Below are 27,417 nucleotides of genomic sequence, written 5' to 3'. Positions count from 1 at the left end.
AACCTGCAGGAGGATGGACAGACTGACAACCCTGCTCAGGTATTCAATGTGCCTGGATGTGTGTGTGTGTGGGTGTGTGTGTGTGTGTGAGAGCGGGAGAGAGGAGGTAATGAAGAGACAGAGAAACAAAGTTAGGCGCTGGCTTTAACAGATGACATATTGTCTAACAGGGTCTGCTCAGCTAAAAGGTAAAACGGAGCTGAAATGAGGCACATTACTGTCACAGGTAATTATTTCAGCAGAGTTTGAAATGGTGCCAGCAATTACCTGATACCAGGTCGTCTTATCTACTGCAGGGAGGGCATGTCTGTGCCTGCAGCCTCGGTGAACCAAACCGAGTCCACACATAGACATCCTCAGACTGCCTGGAGCCTACAGAAGCTGAGGGCCAATAGCTGTGCAGCTAGGTGTGTGATTTAAAGCTCGGCTGCTACCAGTCATTAGTTTTGTTAGCATATCTCTCGAAGCTAGCACATAAACTGCCTCAAACACAAATTGTTGCTCATTAATATGGCATACAGAAACGGCTCAGGTTTGAACATGCGTTTCATTTTTATTTAGCTAAAATTAGGCCTCATTGCACCTAATTATTATTTTATTTCTATCACAAAGATATCCAAGCAGACACTAGCTAAACAAGCAAGCTTTTATGCTTTACCAATAAAAGTGGTAAAGCATTCTTTAGCACTTGTTGACTTGTTGCTCTTAAAGAAACAGCACAGTGTTTCTTTAAAAATGCTTTCCCGTTATTTATCATTCTTTGCCATCATTTGTCTAAACACAGCCACATGAGACAAATGTGGTCTCATGTGGTTGCAACAAAAAGCAGAGGTTAATTGTCTGGTGGAAGGAAAGTGATTCATGGTCTTCAATATGTTTTACAAATAAAAATACAATTAACCCTTTCATGCATGAATTATGATCCTTTGTGTCAGAATTTTTTTTCCCATTTTTAAAATTTTTTTTCTTAAGGCATAAAAAAAGGTAGGAAAATTTTTTTGTAAAAATTATTTTTTATTTTTTATTTTATTTTTATGTGTTCAATTGTAATTTTGTCCAAATACAAAGTTGTTATTTGAAAAATACATCAGTAGTATTGTTCCTTAGGGGTTATCTGATGTCACAATATTTTTTTTACTTGCAAGAGTCGTCTACAGTAGAAGGAGGGACCAGGTCTGTTCTCATGCTTTTTTGTCTGTCGGCCATATTGTATTTAGCAAAAATAATTTCTTGGATTTGCAGCTGATGGCCAGCAGTTGATGGTATATTTTATGATGCATTAGTGTCCACTTCAGTGGTCTGTGTGCATTTATAACATAAAAATCCACAGGAAGCACAAGAAAATGGCTTTTAGAAAGCTGTCCACTGTAGTGACCACTATGCATGAAAGGGTTAAAGCTGCAGCTCTGGTGATGTTTGTCTCTACCAGCTTTTAACCTCTACAGACTGAAAACAATTACCATCTCTAGTCTTCTTCAATGATTTACATGTTAGAATGTTATTGCCTCATTGAAAACTTATCTGGAGTGTTGTTTTGATTTCTTCATGCATGTTTGAGAAATCCTTTAATCTCCATGGTAACCATTCAGCTGTGTAAAACGCCTGGATGGACCTAGCCACCCCTTTGAGATGCCACTCCTCCAAAGAGCTGCAGTTTCCGAGTCTCCGCCTTACAGATCAGCCCTTCCCTGCCACTCCCCAACTCAGCTCCTTCAGACTAGCCAGCAGTAATTAGCAAACACCTGGTGGAACTGAGCATCTGCTGAGCTCATTATAGGAGCTACTTCTCAGTAAAACACTGGTAAAAATGTTGTAAAAAGGTTAATAAGAGAAGTCATGTTGTGATGACTTCTTGAAGGCAGAGTTTCAGAAAGAGCAGGAGTTTTTAAAGAGACAGAGACCCAATGTCAAGGAAGCAAACTACAAAGTCAATTTTTTAAAGTCACATTTTATAAATGTGGCATTTTTGTAACAGAAGGTAATATAGTTACTTGATTGTGATAAAAAAAATGGTACTCTATGCCTGAAAACCACAAAATGCTGCCCCTTTAAAAGATGCTTTTGAGAAAAAGATGGCGCTACTGATTTCATAGATCTGCCATCAAAATGTAGCTTCAGTTTGTTCGTTTTTTTTAATGTTGTTGTTATACAAAGAAATAAATTAAATCCTACCAATGTGAGTGGTTAATTGACTGAACAATGAGCCAAGTCTTGGTAAGTATTTTATTCTACCGCCCTCGACCCCCACACCCTTTCATAGTGTGTCACATTGCAATGGCTGATTTTTGTAATGAAACCCCCACTTGATGTCCTGACTGCAGCAGCGACCTCAATCTGCCCTTTGTGCTTACAGAAAGAAGGAATGTGTGTGTGTGTGTGTGTGCGTGTGTATGTGTGTCCTCCCCTGTAGAAGGGAACACTTTTCCCATAGAAGGGCAGGCGTCTACACTCCATAAGCCAGACAGAGCTTTGCGGTACCACAGGTACAGCCACATGTGAACTCTACGTTAGCGTTTAGCCTTTAGCTCTTAAACATGACTGCACCAATGACTCGTAATGAACTGGTTTCTCCTGGAAACATTTATTTAAGTTTTCTGAATAATTGAAGCTTAAACAATTAAGCTTCAATTATTCAGAATACATTCTGAGTATTGTATTACACAATACTCAGAAATTAATGTTATGTTGGTCTAAATGTTCAGCAAAACTTCGCTTGAAGTAATCCAGTCAAGAGGCTATTTTAACTTTCCATGCCACCACAGGAAGTTGTACTTTTCAATAGTAAAGTACTTGTGTTGAAATGCATGTCTTCTCAAGCATGAGTTTTGAAAAGGAGAGGAAGCTTTGGAAAGTGGTAAGCTCACTGTTGCATTTTCTTTTTTATTAGGCATGGGCCACTATGAGATTCTCACAGATTGATAACTTTATATAAAAATGCATCAGCTTCCTGGACTCAACACAGAAAATGATAAATTGTTCAACACAACATCCATAATCTCCTTTTATATCAGTGTGAAGGCACAAATATTTCACCTGGATAAAGAACTACGGTATTGATTATTTGTTCTAATAATATTATCTAGACCAGCTCTTACTGTTATCTCATAGTAAATCTGACTTAAGCAAACATTTAGAGGTCATACCACCACATTTAGTAGTTTAAATGCTAACTTTGCAGAATAATTGAGGTTTTTTTTTCTTTCTCCGAAGAGTTTTTGCGTCGCTAGTGGCTCGTATTTTTTCGACAGTAGGCAGACAGGAAGGAGGGTGAGGAGAGGGGGGAAGACATGCGGCAAAGGTGGTCAGGACCGGGAGTCGAACCCTCGACGTCCGCGTCGAGGACTAAGGCCTCCAAAAGTGGGGCGTGCTAACCCTCTGCGCCACCACAGCACGCCCCACCATTGGCTTTTTTAACAGTAACACAATATAAATAAACTGATATCAGGAATATTAGTTGGGCTACTGTCCAAAATTTTTGCCACTGGAAATATTTTTTTTAAGGTTGGGAATATTGTGGATTTTATTAAATGCAGGTTTTAGTCTTTAACATTTTAAACATCAAATATGAACCTTTGCAATTTGCAATTTTTTAAAGCGGTATAAAGCAGGCTACCATATACAGGTTTTTAGTCCTCAATGCAGGCATTCTGCTTTGACCCCTTACTTCAGCCCATTTCCTGTCTGATTACTGTGAATAAAGGGCACTTATACAACAAAATCTTTATAAATAAATAATTAAATATCTGAAATCCAGCTGAAATGGTACATCTGTGTGACTAGCTGTTACTTTTCAGTTCTCTAAGGATTTCTAAACTTTTCTATTAATGTACTACAACACCACATTTGCTCATCTCAGTTTAAAAAAAAAATCAAACTATCCCTTCTGGGCTTTCCAGTCTCAGTTTAGCTGAGCTGATTTGATCTGATCTGTTTCTTACCGCTGACCTTTATTGTGACCTGAATATTCCTTGTCTCCATCTGCAGCCCTGAAGAGATCGTTCGACGATGAAAACATGGATGACATGACGTCCGTCACCTCAACTTCCTCTGTCTCTGCCTCCCTTTCCCCCTCTTCCTCCCGTTTCATCCTGAACCACAACAAACCCACCATGGGGCCGGGAGGAGGCGGCCAGTCTCCTCCTGTTGCCGTCAGCAACAGTAGCATGGTCTCTGCAACGGACTCCCACATACGTCTGAGCTCCGGTCTCAGTCCTGTCCTCAAGAGCCGCGCTGTAGGCAGTAGCTTGTCCTTCAACAGAGGAACCATGAACAGGCCAGTAGTCCCCAACTCCAGCTCCTCTGTTACCAGAGCTGCTTCCTTCCAAAGCAGGTTGAACCCCAGCTTCTGCTCCACACTGTCAGGACCTGGCAGTGACAATGACAGCCTTTACAGCTCTACATCCAGCCTGGAGTACTCTGCTGGTGGAGGCCATACCACGCCAGCTAACAAGCTGTCCTCCTATCACAGCCCTCCACCTCAGAGGGAGTACTATGGATCTAAACTCAACTGGTCACAACATCATGAAGCGAATACAGAGAAGTTCTCACATGGGAGTGTTTTCAAGTCAGAGGTGAACCAAGGACCTGAGTTGATGCTGGATATGAGAAAGCCTCAGGTGTTAAACCTTGGGACCATGTCAGTTCTTGACTACCAACTTCCAGGAGAGGGGAACTTGGGAATTCTAAGAGATGGTGGTGGTGGTATGTCTCCAGGAATGAAATATGTTGATGTGAATTTTAACTGGAATGGCCTGCGTAGTGGAAACTCCTTTGAGGAATGCGGATCAAAAGACGTTTCCCAAAAGCGGCTTCGGGCCATCAAGAGTCCGCAGCCCAAAGCCAAAGAACCTCCACGTCTCAACAAGTTTCCCTTGGATCTGGACAGCCTGGTGAGCAGCGTCTCACCGGCCTCCCCTACCAAGCCAGAGGTGGGACTGAGGAGCCCAAAAGCATCAAACCGTTCCCAGCAGAGTGCAAATGGCCTTCAGAGCTACAACCCAAGCCCTCCTTCCACAGCTGCCAGCCCTTCAGCCTCTCTCAGCAGCCTAGACAGTTCTTCTGACACACCAGTTCGACCCAATAACTATCCATGTTCACCCGTATCTCCTCGCTCTCCTGTTCCCTCACACCATCCCGTCACTGCTCTAGAGAAGAGCTGCTTTCCTGCACCCTTTGCCCTATCCTCAGCTGAGAGTATTCAGAGAGATCAATTCTCACAGTCCCAGACCGGACACATTGTCTCCAATCTCCAAAGTCAATTTAGTCCTTCCAGCACCTTCAGCTCCAGAGTTATTGGATCTTTGGAAGATAGCGAATGTGATGAAAAAGAGAGCGTGGACCTGATCTTACAAAGGATTGCTTTGTTCTCTTGGCCTCTCACAACTGACACCAACACAGGACCCACAGTCCAAACCCCAAACCCGACCCAACGTAATGCTGGGTTGTCGCCTAATTCTGGCTGTCCCACCGAGGACACAACCATCACCATGAGAAAAGAGGGGAACAAGAAACATGGAGGTAAGACAGGAAAATGAGACTGTCCGCATATGTACGATTGCAGAGTGTATGCGTATGTGTGTGTGTGTTGCATAGAAGTGCTGACAGGGAATTTCTGTCAGTTTTTTGCACGAGGATGCTCACTTGCACAAAACAATGAAGACTGACAGAAAGACAGGGTTAACACGCAAACCTTGACCTCATACCCATTGTACAGTCATGATTTCTATTCCCCCACACCCACAGAAACCCCCACACACATACACACCCCTGAACACCTTGAACCCCTGGCCCTTTACATTCATCTAAACATCATATAAAAGCAGTTTCTACTTCATTTTTTTAGCCTAAAACGAGAGTTTGTCTTCAAAAATGGTTTATTTTAAGCAGTAAGTAGAAGCTGCTTGTGATTTGATTAGTAATTTCCAGGTATGGTTAACATCAACATATACCCAAAAAACATTAATTCTTTTACCTGGTAGGAAATATTTCTCTAGTATTCTCATTGTCTCAGTTGAAAAACACGCTGAGCTTCAATTACTGTCTCAGCTTCAAGGTGACTGATGATCAAAAGGCCATGATGGATGCTAACATGTATGCTGAGGCTGAAACAAGTGGTAGAGTTTGTCTTCAGAACTTAAACTGGTATAAATATTTATATTTATTTTGAGTGATTTCTATCCTCTCTCATCAGTGCCATACTCTCGTGATCTGCTCTCTGTTATTATGTAAAAAACTAATAATGTGGAGGTGGGTGTGCAAGCCTGCGTTCCCATTCCTCACAAAGACGCCAAACAAACACCTGCATCTCTCCCTGGTTCCAGCAGTCGCTCGTCCCTCACCTTGAGGGGAAATATATATTATATATATATATAGATATGTATATATATATAATTGTTATTTTAAATGGCAGAACAAATCAGCAGGAATGTTGTTAAATATGAGCGCCAGTTTAGTTAAATTTGACCAATGTGTGCTAGTTGGATGTGTGGTGACTTCTTGAAAGTTTCATTGCTGTCTTTACAAAAGTAGCGGCACCAAATGAAAATGTTTGCTCCACAAAATAGCACAAGCATAGCATAAATATTAATATCAGCTTTAAGATTCAGAAGGTCACTGGGTAACTTGACTTGGATCCAGCTTAGATTAAAGCATTGGTTGTGGTTGAGGGTATGGTTTAAGGTTATGGTTAGGTGGGTAAATACTTTTTTAAACCATTGTGTCAACATAAATCCTAGAACTCTGATGTTTTATTGCGTATAATTAGCACTTTCTGGTCAAATGAAACAGCCCTCTGAATCCTAAAGGAGTTTTCATGAACAGGTTAGCACCTCGTAAAATAATACCTGATTTTGTGTATGAAGGATTTGTCTTAGGGGTTGTAATTACAGCTCAATTGAACTTGGTAGATGAATGTTTTTCTCACAAATAGTCTGTGAATCCAAAGCACATCCTTTAGAAGGATGAAACAGAGGGCCTCCTTCAAGTGTCTCTTTGATCCAGTCTAATGAGACCTCAGGATGTTTACTCAGGCGTCTTCTCAAGTACGGATTGAATACACTCAGTTTTAACAAACCAACCTATCAGTTTGAAGACACACAGCTGTGGGGATTTCCTCCGCTCCGGCAATCCCATTGTGGAGGTAGACCTTGTCTTTAGAGACGAAAGTCAGATGAAACTCGTTGTTCTGCTGCACTCAGCTGATAGATTCTGTCATGCTCCAAGAAGTTGAGGATGCAGAGAGCAGGCAGAAAGCAGGTAGATGGATATCAATCCAAACTTTAATCACAGACGATGGTGCAGGGCAGGAAATCCAGGAAGTTGAGGTAGACCAACAGATGAAGGCCTGAGGCATTAGAACTGCAGCCAAAGCAAACATAATAGGCCAGCAACCAGAACAGGAAGAACTGATCCTAATGCAGACACTGGTGGTTTTAACAGAAGGACTCAGGTATGAGGTCTAGCAGTAAAAAACTAACTAGAGCATAGAAACAAAATCAGACATGAAGTCATTACTATATGAAACAGAGTTTAAATTTATGGCCCAAACCGAAAGCCCAGGCTTTGGTTTGACAGCAGAGAAAGTCAAACTAGAATGTACAATGTAAAGTCGCGTTAATCTACTCATTATAGTGTAAACACAGGAGTAGATGGTTGAGGAAAAAAAGAGAAAAGAAGCCAACGAGACTGTAACAAGAGCAGTGCACTGGATGGGCATGCGGCTCTGCCCTGCTTTGCTCGAGAATCGGTGAGATGGGCTCCTATCAATCACACATCCCAGGGGATTTGCAACTGACTCACCCTGCGGTTACAACAAACAACAAGATGGAGTTGGAAGATGGAACAAAAGCTAAAAACTGGAGAAGATACACTTCTTACTTAAACAAAAGCAGGAAAATCTTAATATGTTGGATCTACTTGGGGCTTGAGCCTCTAATTAAAGTTCTACACAATGCTTATGGACTTGAGCCCAAACAGAACTCTATAGTGAAACCCAAAAAATAAAACCACCAAGAGTTCTGATGATGAACCCAGACTACAACACCCTGAGAACATTTTTGTAGGCCTGTTGCAGTAAGCAATAAATAAATCAATCACATGACGAATTAAAATTAGCTAAATAATTTCCATTTGCATGATTTATTGTTTTTCTCTTTTCTCTCTTTCTACCAAAAACTGGATGACCAAAGTCTTCAGTCTGGTGTTTTGGTCTCAACTAAACCTTTTTTTGAAGCACAATTTTGTTGACAGAGACTTCATAATTCATTTTGCTTGTTGTTCTTTAGAATTGAAAGTTTATTGATCTTTCAGAATGTGTTCTTGCATTATTATGACATTGTATTATATTACTCTCAACTCAACAATATTATCCTTTACCTCAATAACTTCAGGGACAATTTATCATCCAGCAAAATTTGCTAGTGACAGGCCTACACATTTACACAGATCACAGGAGAGCCGAAGAAATCCACAGTGTGGCGCTACATGTTAGCTGCTGAATTTATTTTCCAAAAGGAAAAACAGGCTACAAGTAATAATCCTTCATTCAGCCTTTCACGTGCTGAGGCATGCATTGGGTCTTAATCAAGTCTTTGAAACTGAGAATTGGAAAATGTGATTGGAAACCGGTAATCAAATTTATTTAATTCAATCTGCATTCTGGGTTAATTGTCCACCATCCTGTGGGCAGCTGTGGCTCAGAAGGTACTTGCTCTGCAGCTTCAGAGTGAGTGTGGCGTCTGTTACCTCTGTGTTTCACAGTGACATCAACAGAAGATTGAGAGGGGAATGATTGCCTCTACAAGGAGGCCATTCACAATTCATGGTGGAAGTTTGGAAGTTGCTGAAGTAAAAAAAAAAAAAACGCTCTTTCTCATCAAGTGAAGTCAGTGTGGACCGTTGCTTTGAGCAGCACGTTTAAAAGTGAGCCCTATAAACTTTACGTCTTCATTTGAATCTTATTTTGCTGTAAGGCAGGAAGGAGTTATTGGTTTGCGTTGTGCCAATAAAGACTTTTCATTGGTTGCAGAAGCACTGAAAAAAGTTTCCCATCTTTTAAATAGTTTTTCAGGCACCAATATTGTTGGTTCATAAAAAACAAACAAACAAAAAAACATGTTTGTGGTTCAGGAATGTCCTGACACAGAGAAAGCCACATTTATAGGCCATGTCTAGTATTCGTCTGTGTGGTCTGAGCTCTTCTGGAATGGACTCGCTTGGCAGTCCTCTCAAGGCTGTGGTTCTCCCTGTTTCCTACCACACTTCTTCTTTCCACTCAATTTTCTGTTAATATGCTTGGATACAAAACTTTGTGAACAGCCAGCTTCTTCAGCACTGGCCTTGTGTGTCTGACTGTCTTCTGGATGTCTGTCCAGTCCTACTGACCCGGAGTGAGAGACTCTTGGAATATATCACTCTGTGTGGGATGATTCTGGATGATAGGGTTAGTGATAGGCCCACAAACTGCCCTGGTACCTGTGCAGGTATATCTATCAGCAGAATAATCTTAGGGTTGTTTTTGTTTGAAGTGGAATAGAGTTAGATCAGCCGTCTGTCTGTCCATCCGTTGGTAGTTTGAAGTACAAGCTTCATAAGAACTCCACAAATACCAAAATCAGAGCGAGTTGTTGATGATGTTATAAGGGACGGTTGTAAAACCAGTCTGATCTAGCACAAGTTTTCATTTAGAGCATTTAACATGCTGGTGTGTTCATGTTTGGGGAATTACAGGTTGCTTTGAACTAATGGGTGTTTACACTAGACTTACTATCTTTCTCTATGTGGTGCTTTGCTCAGATCGTTTTGTTCCCATTAAAGGCTTATAAAAAGTTCCTCGGTGCCTAATCTTCTCCTTCCTTCCTTCCTTTCTGCGCTCACTCAGGAAAACAGGAGAAGTAGAGGCTATTTTTGTTGTAATTATATTTTTGTCAGTGTGTTTTAATGAAATAAACCAGTGATGAAACTAATCATTTAACTAGTAATCCCACCGGGAGTGTGCTCTTAGTTTATGTAATGTTGTGGAGGCATAACATATCATGTTATGATCATAACATTTCACCTGATTACACTCCAGCATCTCCCTTCTACTTTCATGGAGTCTGAAGGTTTAATAAATGATGTTAACAGTTGACTCATCAGTCATAGTTTCATCTTAAGCTGCAACAGATTCTTTGGACATGCTTTAATGTTCTGTCGTAACTTGCCTGAGTCCATAAATGATTCTGCAGGTTGTGGAAGACAGTCAAATTATTTTGACATTAAAAAGCATAGACTCTGGATAAAATGTATCAGACTGCAAAATTATTACACGCGATCTACACAAACATACTAAACTATGATGGATTTTGTCTGTTCATCCGTACAGTTCAAGAGAGTTTGTTATTTAAGCACAAATAAAGGAGACACCCATAAGGAAACCTCCTTTCTGCCTCGTATTCAGGCCACTAGTTTTTCCTTCCTTTAGCTCAGATTAGAAACCGGTTTCCTGTCCAGTTGGTTGGTTCAAGGCTTCTAAATGTGTTTCCTGCAGCAGATCAGATTAGCTCCCCCTGTCTGTTCCAGCTTGTTATATGAACCCTCATAACACACAGGATGGACAATAATAACAGTAGAAATGATTTGAAGAGACAAGATGTCGCCTGTTCAAAGGATCCTCTGTTATAGTTACCTCACTCAAATAAAGTCTAAAGTTACAAGAAAATTGAGGTTAATAAATCATGCATTTAAGAGTTTCATGCTTGTCAAGCAGATGAAGAAGAAAATGAAAGGAAGCTGACTGAAGCTATTTTGTCAAAGTTGAGTTACAGCAATAAAAACGTGAAGATTTAATACATGATGTTCCAGGATTTTATGATTTTAGATTACTGAGTGTAAATCAGGCTGATAGATCACATCACAGGCTCTACATCTTCAAACCTCTGCTGTCCTCATAAATCATGCAGTTATCTTCTATGTCTGTCAGCCCAAAAGGAAACGTTTGTGTGGAGCAACTTTTCAATAAGTGAAAACAATATACATTCCATCTCTAAGTCAACAAATTCATACAATGGATAAAAAAGAAATCAAAAACAGAATCATCAGAAGTATCAGCTCCTCGTTCAGTTGGAGTTCACTGTTTGCACAATTCAAACCTCTGTCGTCTCCTTTGGGTATTACTGTTACATTCAGAAATCTGGATCTTTAACTCTCTTTAATTTTACAATTGTACACCAAGCTGCCAGTGCTTTTCAATAAACCGGCCACACATTTAGTACAGCAAGTAATCCTGCTTTTGATAAATAATATTTGGTAACACCTTATTTGATGGGGTGTGCATAAGACTGATATGACACTGTCACAAACATGAAAGAGTTTTCATGAATGTTTATGACTGTTGTCATGAAGTGTCATTTGATAAATAATGACACTTTTAATGAAAAGTTGACAATTTTAATGGACTTTTAATGCAACTTTAAAGCATTAAAAGTGTCATTACTTATTGATTGACACTTCCTGACAACAGTCACAAACATTCCATTATAACAGTGTCATGTCAGTTTTATGCACAACCCGACAAATAAAGTGTTACCGAATATTTTACCTGTATAGAGGCGTAAATAACCTTATATTATGTAAGATACCCATAGATACGCAAGACGAGAAATGTTGAGAAGAGATGGAACAGTCAGCCCTGAGCAAGAGCCTTAGTCTACTTATGTTGCATTCCCACTAGCTCTAGTCCACTGTAATCCAACTCTAGCTTGTTGGTCTAGAAAGTCCACTTTGATTGGGGAGGTGTGAAAGCAAACTGGTCTGCCGACAAACCAAGGTCTAGTTGTGGTTGAAGTGAACTCTGGGCTGGTTCCAATGGATATGTGAACACTAAGCGGACCATAGACTGCTTCAAAAGCAGGAAGCAGGCCAGAGCGCAGTGCATTCTGGGTAAATACAGCCAAAAAACATGAACACTAATTCATGATGGGGTACAGGGAGAGCCTTTGCTGCCCACTGGTGAAAACCAGTTGTGTTAGCTGCACTGCTAGCGTCCAGGGAGCATCCTCGTTGTTAATGGCAGCGGCGGTTAGAGGAGCAAAGCAGCTGTAGTTCCAGAGCAGCGTGTTTGGAGCCGTCTTCTCTGTGAGGACGGTGGAGGTAGTGCTGGTTCTTCATTCCTGCAGAATTTCAAATAATCTAGGTTCAAGTCTTACTCTTTGGCCGGAATACAGTCACTGATTACCCAGGCAGTTAACTAAAATATATCTAAAGCACTATTCTGTAAAACATAAGAAATTGTGACATCATCGGAACATACTGTAAAGGCACAGAAAACATTGAACAGCTGAAGAAGGATTGAAAAGTTCCCCTCTCTGGATGTAAACTAAAGTCAGAGACTAAAATCTGATGAGGGCCCCTTCCCTACCTGCAGCGTACTGGTCCCAGCTGTTACAATGGAGACACAAATTATACACATTTAGAATCAAGGATAAACACAAACATACACACGCCCTCACGCACACGTCTTTCTATCTTCACTGGGACTTTGCATTGACTCATATTCATTTTTCATTCATTTATATAGCCTAACACTGACACTTACCCTAAACCTAACTATTACCACGACATGCCTAAGCCTAACCCTAAACTAAACTCAATTCACACCTTAGTCCTAAAATTGGCCCCTGACCTCTAACCCCCAAAACAGCGCATCTTCTTATAGCCCGGGCTTTGAGCCCCATAAAGAGCAGTCGGTCCTCACGGCAGTGTAAGGATAAATAATCCTTACACTGTAGCAAATATAAGGCCGGCCACACACACAAACACACACGCACGCAGAGGAATGTATAGCTCTCATTTCCTCACACACAGGGGTCAATTAAAAATGAGTCAGCCCCTACAGCTGAACGTGAAAGCAGACACTTCCTGTTGATGTGAAGTTAAGGTTTCAGTGATAAACAGTAAGTTAACCCTCCTGTTATGTTCCGGGTCAAATTGACCCGTTTTAAAATTTACAAATTAAAAAAAAAAAATAGAAGCATTTTTTTTGCATGAAACGTTTTCTATTTGTCTTAATAGGTGCACTCTAGACATAAGTTGAAAATTTATTCATGTTACACATTTGTACCAAACCCTAGGTCTACTTTTTACATCGATACTGTTCGGGTCAATTTGACCCGGCAGTCAGGTTAAAGTGCAAAAAAAGATTTTAAAATGTCCAATTCTATATGTTTCCTTGCAGTTATGAACCATATTTCACCACACACACACCCACACACACGCAACCACACACACACAAGCCCACTTTCTCACTATTCTCTTTACTTCACTAGGAAACTGCGAGAAAGCAGGTGTTCACACAACCTTTGACGGGAATCTTTTCTGTTCCTGTGGACAAACTCCACTCACTCTGAGTGACACTCAGCAGAAGTGGATGAAAACATAAATACTCTCTGCATGACTCATTTATCTTGATTTTAATCAGCGGGTCAATTTGACCCAGAACAGTATGTGTGTCTCAAGTTCAATTATAAAGATCACCCTTTGGTAAAAAAAAAAAAGTATAATATAAAATAATTTATCAAAGGTCAACTTCAAGGAAATTATTGTTTTTTTGTGTCTAGGTTTTTTTCAGTGGACATTAAAAATCTAAATTCCATTTTTTATGTCCAAATGAGTAAATGAGCAGGTTGTCGTCATTGATCCTTAATTTCTGAGAAATAATAAAACATCATTGCACAAATATTGATTGAAATGGTTAGTATTGGAGTTAATAATCAGATACAAAAATGTTTTGGAGGAATTTTTTGGTTTCTGACACTATTGCATGATTAAACACTCCCTGGGTCAAATTGACCCACGAACATTTTTGCTGTACCCTAGAAACGAACATAACAGGAGGGTTAAGTGATATTGTAGCAGAAAAAAAACTCCAAGAAGAAAATTACTTAGCTGTAAAAACAGGATAATAACTAATAAAGAATAGCTTTACCTTACTAGCTGTTCATTGCTAAGATAGTTTGGTTGAACCTGTAGAAGAAAGCTTGACAGGGGCAGTGAGATTTTTTTTAACCCTCTGATGCATGAATTATGATCCTTTGTGTCAGAATTTTTTTTCCATTTTTTAAAATTCTTTTCTTAAGGCATAAAAAAGGTAGGAACATTTTTTTGTAAAAATAATTTTTTTTTTATTTTTTATTTTTATGTGATCAATTGTAATTTTGTCCAAATACAAAGTTGTTATTTGAAAAATACATCAGTTGTATTGTTCCTTAGGGGTTATCTGATGTCACAATATTTTTTTTACTTGCAAGAGTCGTCTACAGTAGAAGGAGGACCGGGTCGGTTCTCATGCTTTTTTGTCTGTCGGCCATATTGTATTTAACAAAAATAATTTCTTGCATTTGCAGCTGATGGCCAGTAGTTGATGGTATATTTTATGATGCATTAGTGTCCACTTCAGTGGTCTGTGTGCATTTATAACATAAAAATCCACAGGAAGCACAAGAAAATGGCTTTTAGATAGCTGTCCACTGTAGTGACCACTATGCATGAAAGGGTTAAGGTTTGGTTTTGAGCACAGTTTTTTTTTATATTTGTATTTTCTAATAACTTATTTCAAACATATTTAAAAACAAGCAAACAAGTAGCCAGAAGAACAAGGGAAAATAAAACATCCGTACAGTACGGAGAATGAAACGATTAGCTTTCCGCTACTTGTCTGTTTGAAAAGGGGTAGAAAGAAGTGAAAAAGTATTTAATCCTGTCCCTTATCTGATTTTATTGAAATATATCACTTGCTTACTCAGTAACAATCAGAAGTGTGTAATCAAAAGCCTTCTGTGGTATTTATATGTATGGTCAGTTTCTATGCTAAAGAACAAACTCATACATAATTTGTTATATAAAAGCAAAATGATTACAAACTGACTCACTTCAGAGCAAAGCAGATTTACCAACACATTATAATGCACACATATAATGTGTGCATTATAATGTACACTTGACTGATATAGATCTATCAGTGAATAGATCTATCTGGATCTATTGACTGAATAGAACTGCACAATATAGCTAATTGGAATATTAGTCTGTGCAATGTCACATTTTCCTGCAGCTTGCTGTCTCAGAGTTGTGTGGAGCAGGTTGTGACTCTAGGGGGAGCTATTTGAGGTCTGATAAATGCTGACTGGACCACCAGGCCAGAAACTTTAAGATGTGAAAGGAAACTTTCCATATTTTAATCTGAACCTGACGGATGGTTTTCATGGAAAATGATCAGAAGAATCCTCTCATACGGAGTAGCTGCTTTCTCCAGTCTATATCTGTCTCACACTGGGGGCTTTCCCAGTGGAAGGAGGGGCCGTTTGTATTAGGTTTAAACAGAATGAATTATTAAGAACAGCTGCTATATAGACCGGCGTATTTATAATGAGCTGCTTGTGACTAATAGTGAGAAACCCACCCAGACAGAGCCCACTCCCACTCAGGATCTACAGCCAGCTGTTGAGGCCGCAACGTAAACTCAGACCAACACTTTCAGAAGCTGAACTTCAAGAGCTTTAGATATGAATTTAGAGTACACATGCATGTTGCGAAAGTATTCATTCCCCAAAAACTTTCATTTGTTTTATTTTATGTAACAAACTAACACAGTGTAGGGCATCTCTATGATGATACATGGCCTCAGAGGACCTTTAGAGAACGACAGTGAACAAGCAGCATCATGGAGACCAAGGAGACTGTCGCCATGGAGAAGTTTAGACAAGGGTTAGTTCTACAACTATATCCCATGCTCTGAACATGGAGAGGGGATGAGCCAGCTGCAGACCCGCCAACACATGAAGGTCCAACTGAACGGGCAGAGGAGCAGCCAAGAGGACTATGGTGACTCTGGAGGAGCTGCAGAGATCTAAAGTCTTTAAAAAATGAAGGCCTTAAAATGTCTTAAATTCATGATAAAATGAAAAAGTAAGTTGGCCTTAAATACATCATAAATAATAACAGGTTTTAAAAGGGCAGTACTGTGTAAAATTGACTTTTGTGAGCTTTACATCATATTATAATGTTATTCCCTCATCAAAAACATATGTGGAAAGTTTCTTTGAAATCCTTTAATCATCATGGCAACCATTCGGGATGCAAAACGCCTGAGTGGACCTAGCCCTGCCTTCAGGGACGCAGCTCCTCCTCAGAGCTGCAGCTTCCAAGTTTCCAAGTGCCTCACAGAGCAGCTCTCCTCCACTCAGCTCCTTCAGACTAGCCGAAAGCAATTAGCAAACAGCTGATGGTACTGGAATCTGCTGCGTTCATTATAGGAGTCACTTCTCAAGGTTAATAGAGGAGCCATGTTGTGATGACTTCCAGAAGGTGGAGTTTCAGGAAGAGGAGGAGTTTTTAAAGAGACAGAGACCCAATTTCAAGGTTTTAAATTTTTTTTGAGTCATTTTTTATATTATATACATAAAGCATTTTTATAACAACTGAAAGTGATATAGTTATGTGATTGTATTATAAAATGGCTGGAGAATACATGGATACAATTTTGCCCTTTTACATTTTTTTTTTCTGGGCAGGGCTATTTAATCTTCTATATTCTCATATATGCAGTTTTCTGTCTCGAGGCAGTTGAGGCTACCGCTAACAAGCGGCTAATATAGCCTTGCTAGCTAGCTAGTTGGCTTTCTTATGTCCATCATGGCTGAGTGCAAATAGGTAGGAAGAGGTTGGTCTTTGGCTCGTTTCTGTTACCGGCTCATATGATGCTGCGTTCATTCTGTGCCAAACAGTGTGGAACTCCAGTGGTTAAGACTGCAGAGAGCCATGTGGGAGCCACAAAGCTGCTGCCAAGGGCCACAAACAGACCAAAGGAGTCCACAGTTTTTACTGCTATGAGCTTGTCTGTCACATGAAATCCAAATGAAACATGTTGGATGTTGTGAAAGGCTCCAAGCAGCCTGAGACGTCTGCAGGAGCTGGAACCAGGCCAGCGTCTCTGGACGGCCATGTCACAGCGTGTTAGTGGGAAAGTTAGACAGTTTAACCAGGAAACCATTTTCTCCTGTTGGCAGGAAATGTGTCATCTTCTGACACAAACTCTGACACACGCAGCCACGCCTCTCCACACACACACTCACAGTGATATGACATCCTGCCCAGTTGTATATGTGTGTCACTGCAGACAGCTGTGCCTTCACACCAGGTAATGAACTGCTCTCTCCTTCCTGTTTTACTGTTTTTAACGGCTCCATGTTTTTCTGTCTTACTTGAGCTGCTGCTGTCCAGTCACTGCTGGATTTCTGGACTCTTAACAGGCTCCTTATGAAAACTAGACTGGACGTGAGATAGTTGCCTTCTTCACTCAGGAAGCACAGCAAACTGACTGAACATTGCATAACTTTTAACTCCTCTCATTCTCACTGTCTGCAGAAAATAAGTATGTAATTATTTTTGATCATCTAATTATTCCAATTAGGTTTTCTGCGCATTTCATTTCTCACAAAGCAAAACTAAACTGTACAGAAACTGAGCAGAAAATGATCAAAAACAGCTGTCACAAAAGAGCATGTATGACACTTTTCACTTTGCTCTGAATCCTGGATTGTCTCAGTTTTTAATTTGAACATAAAAATATGGATTTATTTTTCAGAGCTAGCCACTTGTAGCCAGAAGCAATCATAAAATATTTTAACCCATGACTTCAAATATATTCTAATCTGAAGATGTTAACCTACATAGTATGATTATTTCTTTTTTATGTTTAGATATAAGTTAAACTTTCTTACATCTAAAACACTGAAACACTTCCAGGCGTAGAATTAAAGAAATAAGAAAGCATCTTCATTCATTCTAAAAAAGACATAAAGCAACAAAGAGAAGTGGATTTCTTCCTTTGCCCTCTGAGAATGTCTGGAGAGATTTGGTCAAAACACCCTGACATTTACACACACCACCTGCTTTCTTATTACAGCACCGATCATAATCCAAGTTCTGTTTGTGTTGAGCTGGAGATTAGAATAATCTGAATTCAGCTGTTAGAAATACCCAAACAATATCATAATCCTTCAGAATATGAAGGAATAAAAACCCATTAATGTCTCTTGTTAGATTAGACAAAAATTTAAACAGTTTGATGTGCAGATATGGGTGGATTTTATTAAACGGATACAAACTATATCAGTCAGTCTGAAAAAGCATTCTGTATTGCACGTTAAAAGAATGTTGAAAATCGTTTTTTAAAATTGGTCTCTCAGCAGCAGCAGGAGCTCGCTGAAGACTTTCTATGGCTTTATGTGTCTTTTAGAAATTGTAGAAATTGTGGGTTTAAGATGCACTTCTGGAAACTTTTGAGGTTGTTTTTGTCTGATAAATACCCCGTAATGTGCAGTGTGTGGTTTTGTATACTCGAGGCTGCATTAAAAAAAGACTTTATAGTTTGGTAAAGATCGGTTTAAAAGGATCAGTTCCAGTTTTGGTGCAAGCTAAACCAAACTAAAACAGTTGAAGTAAAGTCTAGCGGAGTAGTGTGGACTCCATGTTCCTGAGGAGACAGCTATGAAAAATATTGGATCGTCTCTTCTTGTAAGAATGATATTTGAATCCAAATCATCTTCATGTTGTCATGGTTTACACAGCGGAAATGGGTGCCTATCATCTCCTTACACTGCAAATATCAATCTGTGCAATATTTATAAAGCAAAAGACTTCACCCTGTCCTGATCGTTAGCAGATGGCCTCCTGTTGGACTCTAGAGTACTTTGGGGCACAGAGTCCTCCCTCATGGTGTGTGTGCTGGTGTACTCTGTGGAGTTTTCAATGTGTTTTGGTCAAACATCTCTTCTTTAGATTCGTTGCGTTTAAAGGATGTCTTTTCAGAAATCTTGTGCTTTGGTCAGATGCAACTCACAGCTTCCTGGTTTCTGAGCTTCATGCTCTGACGTTGGGCTGAACCTATTGGATGTCCAGGCTGCTGTGTGGAATGATGACTAGATCAATGGCAGCAACAGTTGCTTCTCTGCGATCACTGCTGATGTTTTTCTGGCACGGCGTTGTGTCATGGCGCGCTCCAGAGCAGCCCACCGCAGAACTGTAACTGTTAATGAAGTGAACTTGATTTGAAGCACCTGGATGATACTTCCTGTCTGAAAGCTGAGGGAATTAACAACGAGGAACTTTTTACACACAGCCTCTCTCTGTCTGGGCTTCATCTTTGTTTTATAAATAGTGTCGGTGCGAGGTTATGTCATTTATTACATATTCTAGTACTCTAGAGGTTACTGGTAAATAATTTTAGAACCAGATAAAGACCAAATTGCTTTTTTATGTCCTGGTGCATGAGCATAGGTGGAAATATGAGTCACTTGGACGTTTCAGTGGATTTGAAAGACATTAAAAGAGTCATTCAGTGGAAAAACACAGGTCTGCAGTCATCATGTGTTTCACCAAATTGTGATAAGTTTACTGCATGTCAGACTTGTCCTGCTGAGAGACCTTCTAAGACTCTAAATGTAGAGTCTTACATTTAGAGTCCCCAAAAAGGAAATACCCAATATTTCTGACCCAATACGGAAATACTTTTTCAGCTTCTAACAGGTCTTCTTCCAGAATGAACTCCATCCACCTTCCCATCAACACTGACCAAATTCTTCTGCTCATGAAGACAGTATTTTTATAGCATGAGGTCAGTGTGTAGTGTTAAGTCTTATGCTGTGCATGTTGGACATAAAGAACAGACCACCTCCTACCAAATGTTTGCAGTGTCTTATAAATGGCAAACAGCAAGAATAGGACTGAACCACTAAAGCTTCGTTTCCACTGAGCATCAGATCGGTTTGATATTTTGTCTGTTTCCATTGTAAAACCGTTCCATAGAACCCTTACTGTGCCCCCTTCAGCTGGAGGTTGATAAGCCAAAAGTACGATACAATTAGGGCAGAGGTATTGGCGTCCTTTGACTAGGTACAGAAAAACTTCACTGCTTACGACAAAGCACAAGATGTGGTAGCGTATAACGATTGTTTGTCGCTGCTCTAGCATGATGCTATGCTAGGTGTTTGGGTTTAAACATTCCTGTCCAGTGGGAGTCCAGCTGAAGACACAGAGAACTGTGGAAAAGCTCTCCTGAATATGGCGTACTGACCTGCAGTGACCCATACCGTAATGGATTTCTTTATGTCAGAAAATTGTGAAAACCAAGTTAATTTCCGTTTAACTTAACAGTCTTGTACTACCCCTTGCACTTTGCCTTGCAGCATGAATGTCTTGAGTTCAATTCCCGACCTGGCTGAGCTGAGATGTTCTGTCCAAGGTTCTCTCCAGGTACTCCGGCTTCCTCTCAGGGTCTGAAAACCTGACTGTTGGCTTATTCAGTCTCTCTAAATTAGCCCTTAGCTATGAGTGTGTGTCCATCACTTGTCCTGTGTGTCTCTGTGTTTCCCTGTGATGGTGGGGCGACCTGTCCAGGGTGGACCCCGCCTCTCACCCATTGACCGCTGGAGATAAGCATCCGTCCCTCAATGGTGCTGCTATAAGCTGGCATATGCGACAGGTGGATGGAATATGAATGAAATATAAAAAAATCCGTGGAGTAATTCATCGGGTATGAAAAACTTTGCGCGACCCTGTATGCTGTAGGATTAAAGAGACCCCAACCTGACAATAGAAACCACATAACCACTGTGTTTGTTGATTTGTCAAAACCAAGCAATGTTTTCTCCACATTTGCCACGAGGTCTGACCATACTTTTAGCCATGCAGAATCTAGTTCAGAGTTCACTGTGCTACTTGTCTGACACAGTGGATGTGGACCGCATGCAGACACTGTTGAAACTAAACTCGCTGCAGGAAGTGGAGCTAAGGGGACTATCGGTGAGTTCTTAGGCCGTGTTTAGAACTGCAGTTACCTACGGCTACGAGTGAAGATCTTTCAGAACGACAGCTCAAACCTGGAATCATGACTTTGTTCTTCCTACATGCAAATAAAAAACAAAAACATCTAACTTGGGGCTCGACAACAAATCACAATAGGCACTTGATCAATATCAATAGATAATACATCTGATAGAATATTCAATATTTAATATATATAATATTCAATGAGCTCTGATCCAGAACTGCAGAGCATTCTGGGATATGTATGCAGAGGAAAGACTTCAGCTGCTCAACCTCTCGCGGCCAGCCGAGCAAGGTGAGTGGCATCAACCAACTCAGTCGCTCTGTGGTTACCCTAGCAACAGCCTGTTCAGTAAATTGTGCAGCAGCGGTTTCAGGTTTCTCCACGGTGCCTCATAGCTGCTTCTAAATTAAAAAACAACAGCATGGAGTGAAATCTGTAGGTAAAACAGAAAAGGTCAAACCACCAGTTTGGCAGCATTTTAAGCACAAAATCAATCAACTTTTTTGTAAGACCATGTTTAAAAAAATAAAAAAAAGCTTAAACTAATAGCAACGTTGATCACAACTTGTTGAAATAGGTGATGCAAAATCTGTCATTGTAGGACACAACTGTCACAAAAAAAAACAAAAAAACATTGCTATATCCTGAAGGGGTTTCTCTGTACTGGTACTTGGAGAACACCACTTCCTTCTCTGGACTGAATAATGGCCTGTAATGCAGATTTTCTATGAAGCAATATTTCAAAGATGCACCTCAAATTGCTTTACAGTTTTACTGTAAAGCAATTTCAAAAACCCAGCAGCTGTTGACTTGATCTAACTGGGTGACGTCAGAGAGACTTGGAGCTGTTATCAGTGGTGATTGCAGCATCCATGCCTCTCTGGCTGACAGCTCAGTCACTGCTGGGTAAGTGATCCTGACGGGGGAGGAGGGCGTAGTCCTGCTCCTCTCAGGGATTAGTACAAGCTCCTTGGGGCATTTACATTTGAATAGATCCTGGGGCTGCAGTCCAACTGCACCCCCTCCCTCCGTCTCTCCCTCTCTGTCTCTCAACCTTTCTTCACTCTGCTCCTGACAGCAGGGAGAACCAAAGGGAGGCAGAAGGGAGGGAAAAAAAAAAGAGTTCTTCACAGTTACCAAAAACAAACTTTGCCAGAACGAGTTTGGGAGGTTGCGTTTAGAGGCCTTCCGTTGCCAACTGGGGATTCCCTCTGCTGCCGTTTGTCGGAAAAAAGGTAGGAATTGTTGTTCTCCTTTGGCTGTTTTGGTTTTGTTTCTGCCCTCGTGGATTTCGAAGGGGAGTCCCTGATATTCCATGCTTAGTGTTGTGGCCTAACAATGGAAGCAGATGGGACTGGTCCACTCTGGCTCTCAGGATGGGGGCAGGGGGAAAGGAAGGCCTGCGCTCCGTTTGTCTCGGACTGTTGACTGCAACAGGTCCTCAGAGCCGGAGCTGTTTCCTTAAAGTCCATGGTTATTAGCGAAACTCGTGTGCTCTATTTTTATTGAAGCTTCGCTTCTTTTTAAAACATATTTAAAATAATCATAGAATCCTTAACAACACACTGAAACTCTTCATTGGTTCCTAAATGCCCGCACTGATCCGGTACGGTTGTAGTGGACCGTAGTAGACCTAGAGCTGGTAGACTGCACCTCTGTGAGAAAACTATTTCTGTTTTTAAGGTACAATCAAATATGATTTTTACAATATAGAAATTTTTGGGAAATAGTAAAAATTATTTTAACAGCAAACATTTCACTTTTCCTAAAGAAACTTGCTTTCTTTAGGAAAATAATTACAAAGTGCCCATTATAATAATTTAATTTGATCCTTTATTCTAAAGAGTTTATCACACTGTACCACCATTTATTTTGGGTTTGATCTCTGATTGGGCTCATGAACTCTTACTATGCACAAACCAAAATAACTCTGAGTGATCTCTCCTGTGTTTATATTTTACTCTGTGGAGTTACATGAGCACATTTGTTTGTAGTCGATCGCAGCCCCTTTCAGAGGGTCCTGTTAATGTGTTCACTGCGCCTCATGCTCTGCTGAGACGTATGGACTCGGAATGGGAAGTCAAAGTCACTCCGTCAAAATGACGCCCCTGCTCCCCCTCAGTAGGTTCCTGACTGTAACCTCTATGGGCTGATGGGAAATCCTGGATTACAGAGCCAGTATGACATCATCCAAAGCAGAGGCAGCAGGACGTCTGCTGATGACCACATCGTATCGTCCTCAAGTGTCCATCTGATCAGAGAAAAATATTGACATATTGAGGATGCTATGCAACAACTTTGTTCCTATTTAAAGGGGCAGTATTATGTAAAATTTACTTTTTGAGCTTTACATCATGTTATAATGTTTTTCTCTCATCAAAAACAAAACTGGACTGTTGAATTGAGTCTTTCATGCTTGTTTGAGAAATCTTTTAATTTCCCCTGCCAACCATTCGGGGATGCCTAAACACTTGCAGTCACAGAGCTCTTTCCACAAAGCTCCTCCTCAGAGCACCAGTGGAGCTCCTGCCTCACAGAGAATCCCTCCACCAGGCCTCTGCCACTCAGCTCCTCCAGACTAGCAGCAGCAATTAGCAAACACCTGGTGCACCGGAGCATCTACTGAGCTCTTCACAGAAACGACTTCTCAGTGGAGTGCTCCTAAGAACGGTTGTAAATGGCATAATGAGAAGCATTGTTGTAGAAAGAGCAGGAGCTTCTTAAAGAGGAAGAGATGCAATTTCAATGGGGTCTAATTCCAAAGTCAATTTTCCATTAAATCATGTGATATACAGCATTTTTATAACAACTGAAGGTACTTGACTGTGCTATAAAATGGCACTAAGTGGCAGAGAAATAAATGATACTGCCACAATCTGCGTGTATAAAGATGTCAACGCAGAGCTCAGCGCCTGGTGTTGAGTTGATATGCTGCAGCTGCAGGCCACACCCCTTTGGTTCTGCAACTTCATTCTCATGATCTGAAAACACTTCACCTTGTTTGATGTGAAAAGTCAGAGTGATCTATAAAGAGGAGTTTGTACTGTAGTTGAATGAATCTTATTTTTCCAGCTTCTGTGTAGACTGTCATAGTTTTCATAGCATTCAGTCATATATGTGTGTGAGAAGCAGCTGATTGCCATTCATCTCTGTTCTTCAGGGACAGATAGTGATGTTCCCCCTGACACCAGACTGGCTTCTGACTCAATGCACTGAGGATGCTTGAATCAGTCAAACTGATTCACCTGGAGGAAGTACGCTCTGTCTGAGCTTGCTTCAACATTTTTGGAGGTCAAGGAAAAGGAGAGATGTCTGCACAGTCAGTAACACAAGTGGGAATTTGCATTGCACATAGAATACAAGCTCTCCACAGCTAGCAAAAGTCCTGCAGTGCATCTTCACCTGCTAATGTCCAGCTGTACTGCAGGACTTAGAAATGAATTAACAGTTCAACAGTCGGTCAGTGAGGGTGAAAAAAAAAATCGGATTTTCACCGATGACTAATGATGACGCTACGTAAAGTCAGCTGCGTAAAGTCAAAGGAAATTAGTAAGGATGCATGATATCGGATTTTTGGTCGATATCCGATATTCTAAAACTCATTTGGCCGATTACCAATGCCAATATTTTTTGGTGCTAGTGCCCTTTATTTGACTGTTATAAAATAATTTAAATCAAGAAGATGAGCTATATGAAGCATTAACAATACACACAGCAGCAGCAATGGCTCTTTCTTTTATATTGATGTTGGAAGATGAGGCACTAAAACCTTTTAGTTTAAAAGCATCACTGGCAGATTATTTCACTTATAACACAGAAAAAATGTCTTATAAACTTCTGAGTGATTTTTTTTCTAATTTAAAATTGAATAAGATATTCCACTAGAAACTAGACCAAAGTACTTGGTAAGATTTTGTGTTTTTGCACCCTGTATGTAAACATATTTGTTGTATTTTTCTAATTCACATAACTCTGAAGTCATCATTCCTATTGAACCAGCGACCTCTGTCCCAGTCGTCGATTAGCAGCGAGATGTTTGAGGATCAGAATGAATCCTTTTTCCTCTCAAATCGTTCCTGTGTAAAGCCGCATCATTGTCTGAGTGGGTCGGTCTGTTTGGACTCAGCAGGATTAGTTCTGTTCTGTGTGCGCTCGGATATTTATAGCTGATTAAATCATGCGGACTGACACCGGTCAGCGGCCTCTGTGCTCCACCGCGCACCATTTGTGCATGTGGGCCAAAGCAACAGCTGCTTTTCGCGTCTTGTTGAGTCACAGTACACACACACGTGCCAGTCATGCTACATGACTTTGTTGGTGTATTTGCAGGAACATACAGCGGGAGCTTAAAGGCAGGAAGTGTGGGGGGCGAGGGGTTGTCGGCACCGTCCAATCCTCTTACAGCACAGACTGATACATGCAGTCACACGCAGGCCGGAGGCGATAGGCTTCATTCAGCTAAGTCCTGCGAGGCAGCATGCTGCTGTGTGAGTGAACACACTCTAAGCCTGGGGAGGCTAATTATAGCTGCTCTTTACCTGTGTGTGTGTGTCATTGTCCAATTAAACGTAAACTTGGCTACTGGAGCCATAAATCTGGCCTTTTTTAGAACTTTAAAACCGTTTTGGATTTTCTGGAGAGCGGTCATTAGAACAAAATCTCCTCTGGAGATGAGAAAGAGAACTATTTAAAAACACCCTGACTCAGAACACTGACACCAAATTCCTGAAACTGCCTCAAAGAAATAGTTTGTGTGTGTGTGGGATGGGTGTCGTCTATTTCTCATTTTAAAGTCAATTTACAAGAATTATTTTTATACCTGAAACTTATAAACCAATTTAAAATTGCAACATAAGCATGCTGCCTTGTTATTTTCTACATTTTCATAGTTACAGGAGATTAGAAAAGAACTGGCTCTTTAAACTTTCCTTCTTTGTGACGTTTACTGTAAATGGTGTAAACGGTTTACACCGTATGCTAATGGTGCTGAGAGCTGTTAGCCATGCGCTAGTGTTTTTATCTCCATGTTCTGTGTTCAAATACTACACCATGTTCCAAATTATTATGCAAATTGGATTTAAGTGTCATAAAGATAACATTTTTTGTTGTGCTATTAAATTGACGTCAAAAAGAAGGTGGTGGAGTCATTTTTTGGGCTGAAATCATGGGGAGAGAGAGAGAGAGCTGGTTGGCCCCTTCAGAGACCCTGATGGTGTGAAAATGACCTCAGCAAAGTATATGGACTTTCTGACTGATCACTTTCTTTCATGGTTCAAAAAGAAGAGCTGTACCTTCAGTAGCAAAATCAGCTTCATGCATGACAATACACCATCTCATGCTGCAAGGAATACCACTATGTCATTGGCTGCTATGGGCATAAAAGGGCAGAAACTCATGGTGTGGTCACCATCCTCATCTGACCTCTGATCTCAACCCTATTGAGAACCTTTGGAGTTTCCTCAAGCAGAAGATCTGAGGGTGGAATGCAGTTCATATCAAACCAGCAGCTCTGGGAAGATATTCTGACATCCTGCAGAGAAATTCAAGCAGAAACTTTCCACAAACTCACAAGTTCAATGGATGCAAGAATTGTGCTGTGATATCAAAGAAGGTCCTATGTTAACATGGAACTCTGTCTGTTAAGATGTTTTTGATTGAAATAGCTTTTGATTTTAGTACATGTTACCACTTAATGCTGCACATTGAAAGAATGACTGTTTGCAGTTTTTTATAATCCATAAAATGTTTAGAAAATCTGCTGTGCATAATAATTTGGAACAGTACATTTTGAGTTTTTTATTTTTGAAAAAAAATACTGTTCTCATGGGGAGCTTTGTTCAGTAAAATTTGATTTATACTGTAATAGTTCATGACTTGAAAATTATACTGACCATCATTTGCATTGACCATTTAGGAAAATCTGAGAAAATATTACTTGCATAATAATTTGGAACACGGTGTAAACCAACATGATCACTAATAGATAATTGTAAGCACTGTGTGTAACTTTCACTATTACATCGCATTTACTTGAGTAACGGTTTGGAAAATATGACATATAAAATATGACAGCATGGTAACAAGACTTGGCAAAGAGTGAGAATTTAAATAGAGCAAAATAACATGTTGATGCTGTGTGGCAGTAAATTCAATTTTGCATAGTTTCATCATCACAAATCACATTCTTGAATCCAGTTTATAAGCAATTAGTTGATTTTTATCAACGGATTACTTGGGGAGGATTTGTTTTTTTTTGTGTGTGTTTTTTATTTGGTTCTGTGTATCAACCAGTCACAGTCCCTAAAAGACAGCGTCACACCTAGCGACGGGGTCGACCACACCTGGCAACAGGGTCAACCAAACCTAGCTAAAGGGTCAACCACACCTAGCAACAGGGTCAACCAAACCTAGCTACAGGGTCAACCACACCTAGCAACTGACAGTCAGAATGGCTTTTAAAGGCTATCCAATCCATGTATGCCAACGGTAAGAGTTGTAAATTCATTCTCAGGACAAAGTCATGTTGTTCCCCAGTAGAACTGTTGTTGTGTTCG

General features: G+C 40.4%; 1 protein-coding gene and 1 long non-coding RNA gene across 4 annotated transcripts in view; one reads left to right on the top strand and one right to left on the bottom strand.

Annotated features, from left to right (window-relative positions):
- The window catches only part of septin12 (septin 12), a 53,516-nt gene that overhangs the window by 9,634 nt on the left and 16,465 nt on the right, over positions 1 to 27,417 (top strand). Inside the window, exon 2 of one of the 3 annotated variants that reach the window (XM_032588098.1) lies at positions 3,985 to 5,517. In XM_032588098.1, the coding sequence (XP_032443989.1) occupies positions 3,985 to 5,517 (1,533 nt within the window). Of the gene's footprint in view, positions 1 to 3,984; positions 5,518 to 17,056; positions 17,171 to 21,943; positions 22,099 to 27,417 lie in introns of those variants that run through there. The other 2 variants (XM_032588099.1, XM_032588100.1) reach the window with 2 other exon arrangements.
- On the bottom strand, positions 1,543 to 16,159 carry LOC116735944 (uncharacterized). The gene is made up of 3 exons (XR_004342461.1): positions 16,149 to 16,159; positions 11,800 to 11,805; positions 1,543 to 1,622 (listed from the first exon to the last, which is right to left on the bottom strand). It is a non-coding gene; the product is annotated as an uncharacterized LOC116735944 (long non-coding RNA).

The sequence above is a fragment of the Xiphophorus hellerii genome, chromosome 16 (genome assembly GCF_003331165.1).
Source record: "Xiphophorus hellerii strain 12219 chromosome 16, Xiphophorus_hellerii-4.1, whole genome shotgun sequence".
Lineage (NCBI taxonomy): Eukaryota > Metazoa > Chordata > Actinopteri > Cyprinodontiformes > Poeciliidae > Xiphophorus > Xiphophorus hellerii.
This window is presented reverse-complemented; position numbering and strand designations above follow the sequence as displayed.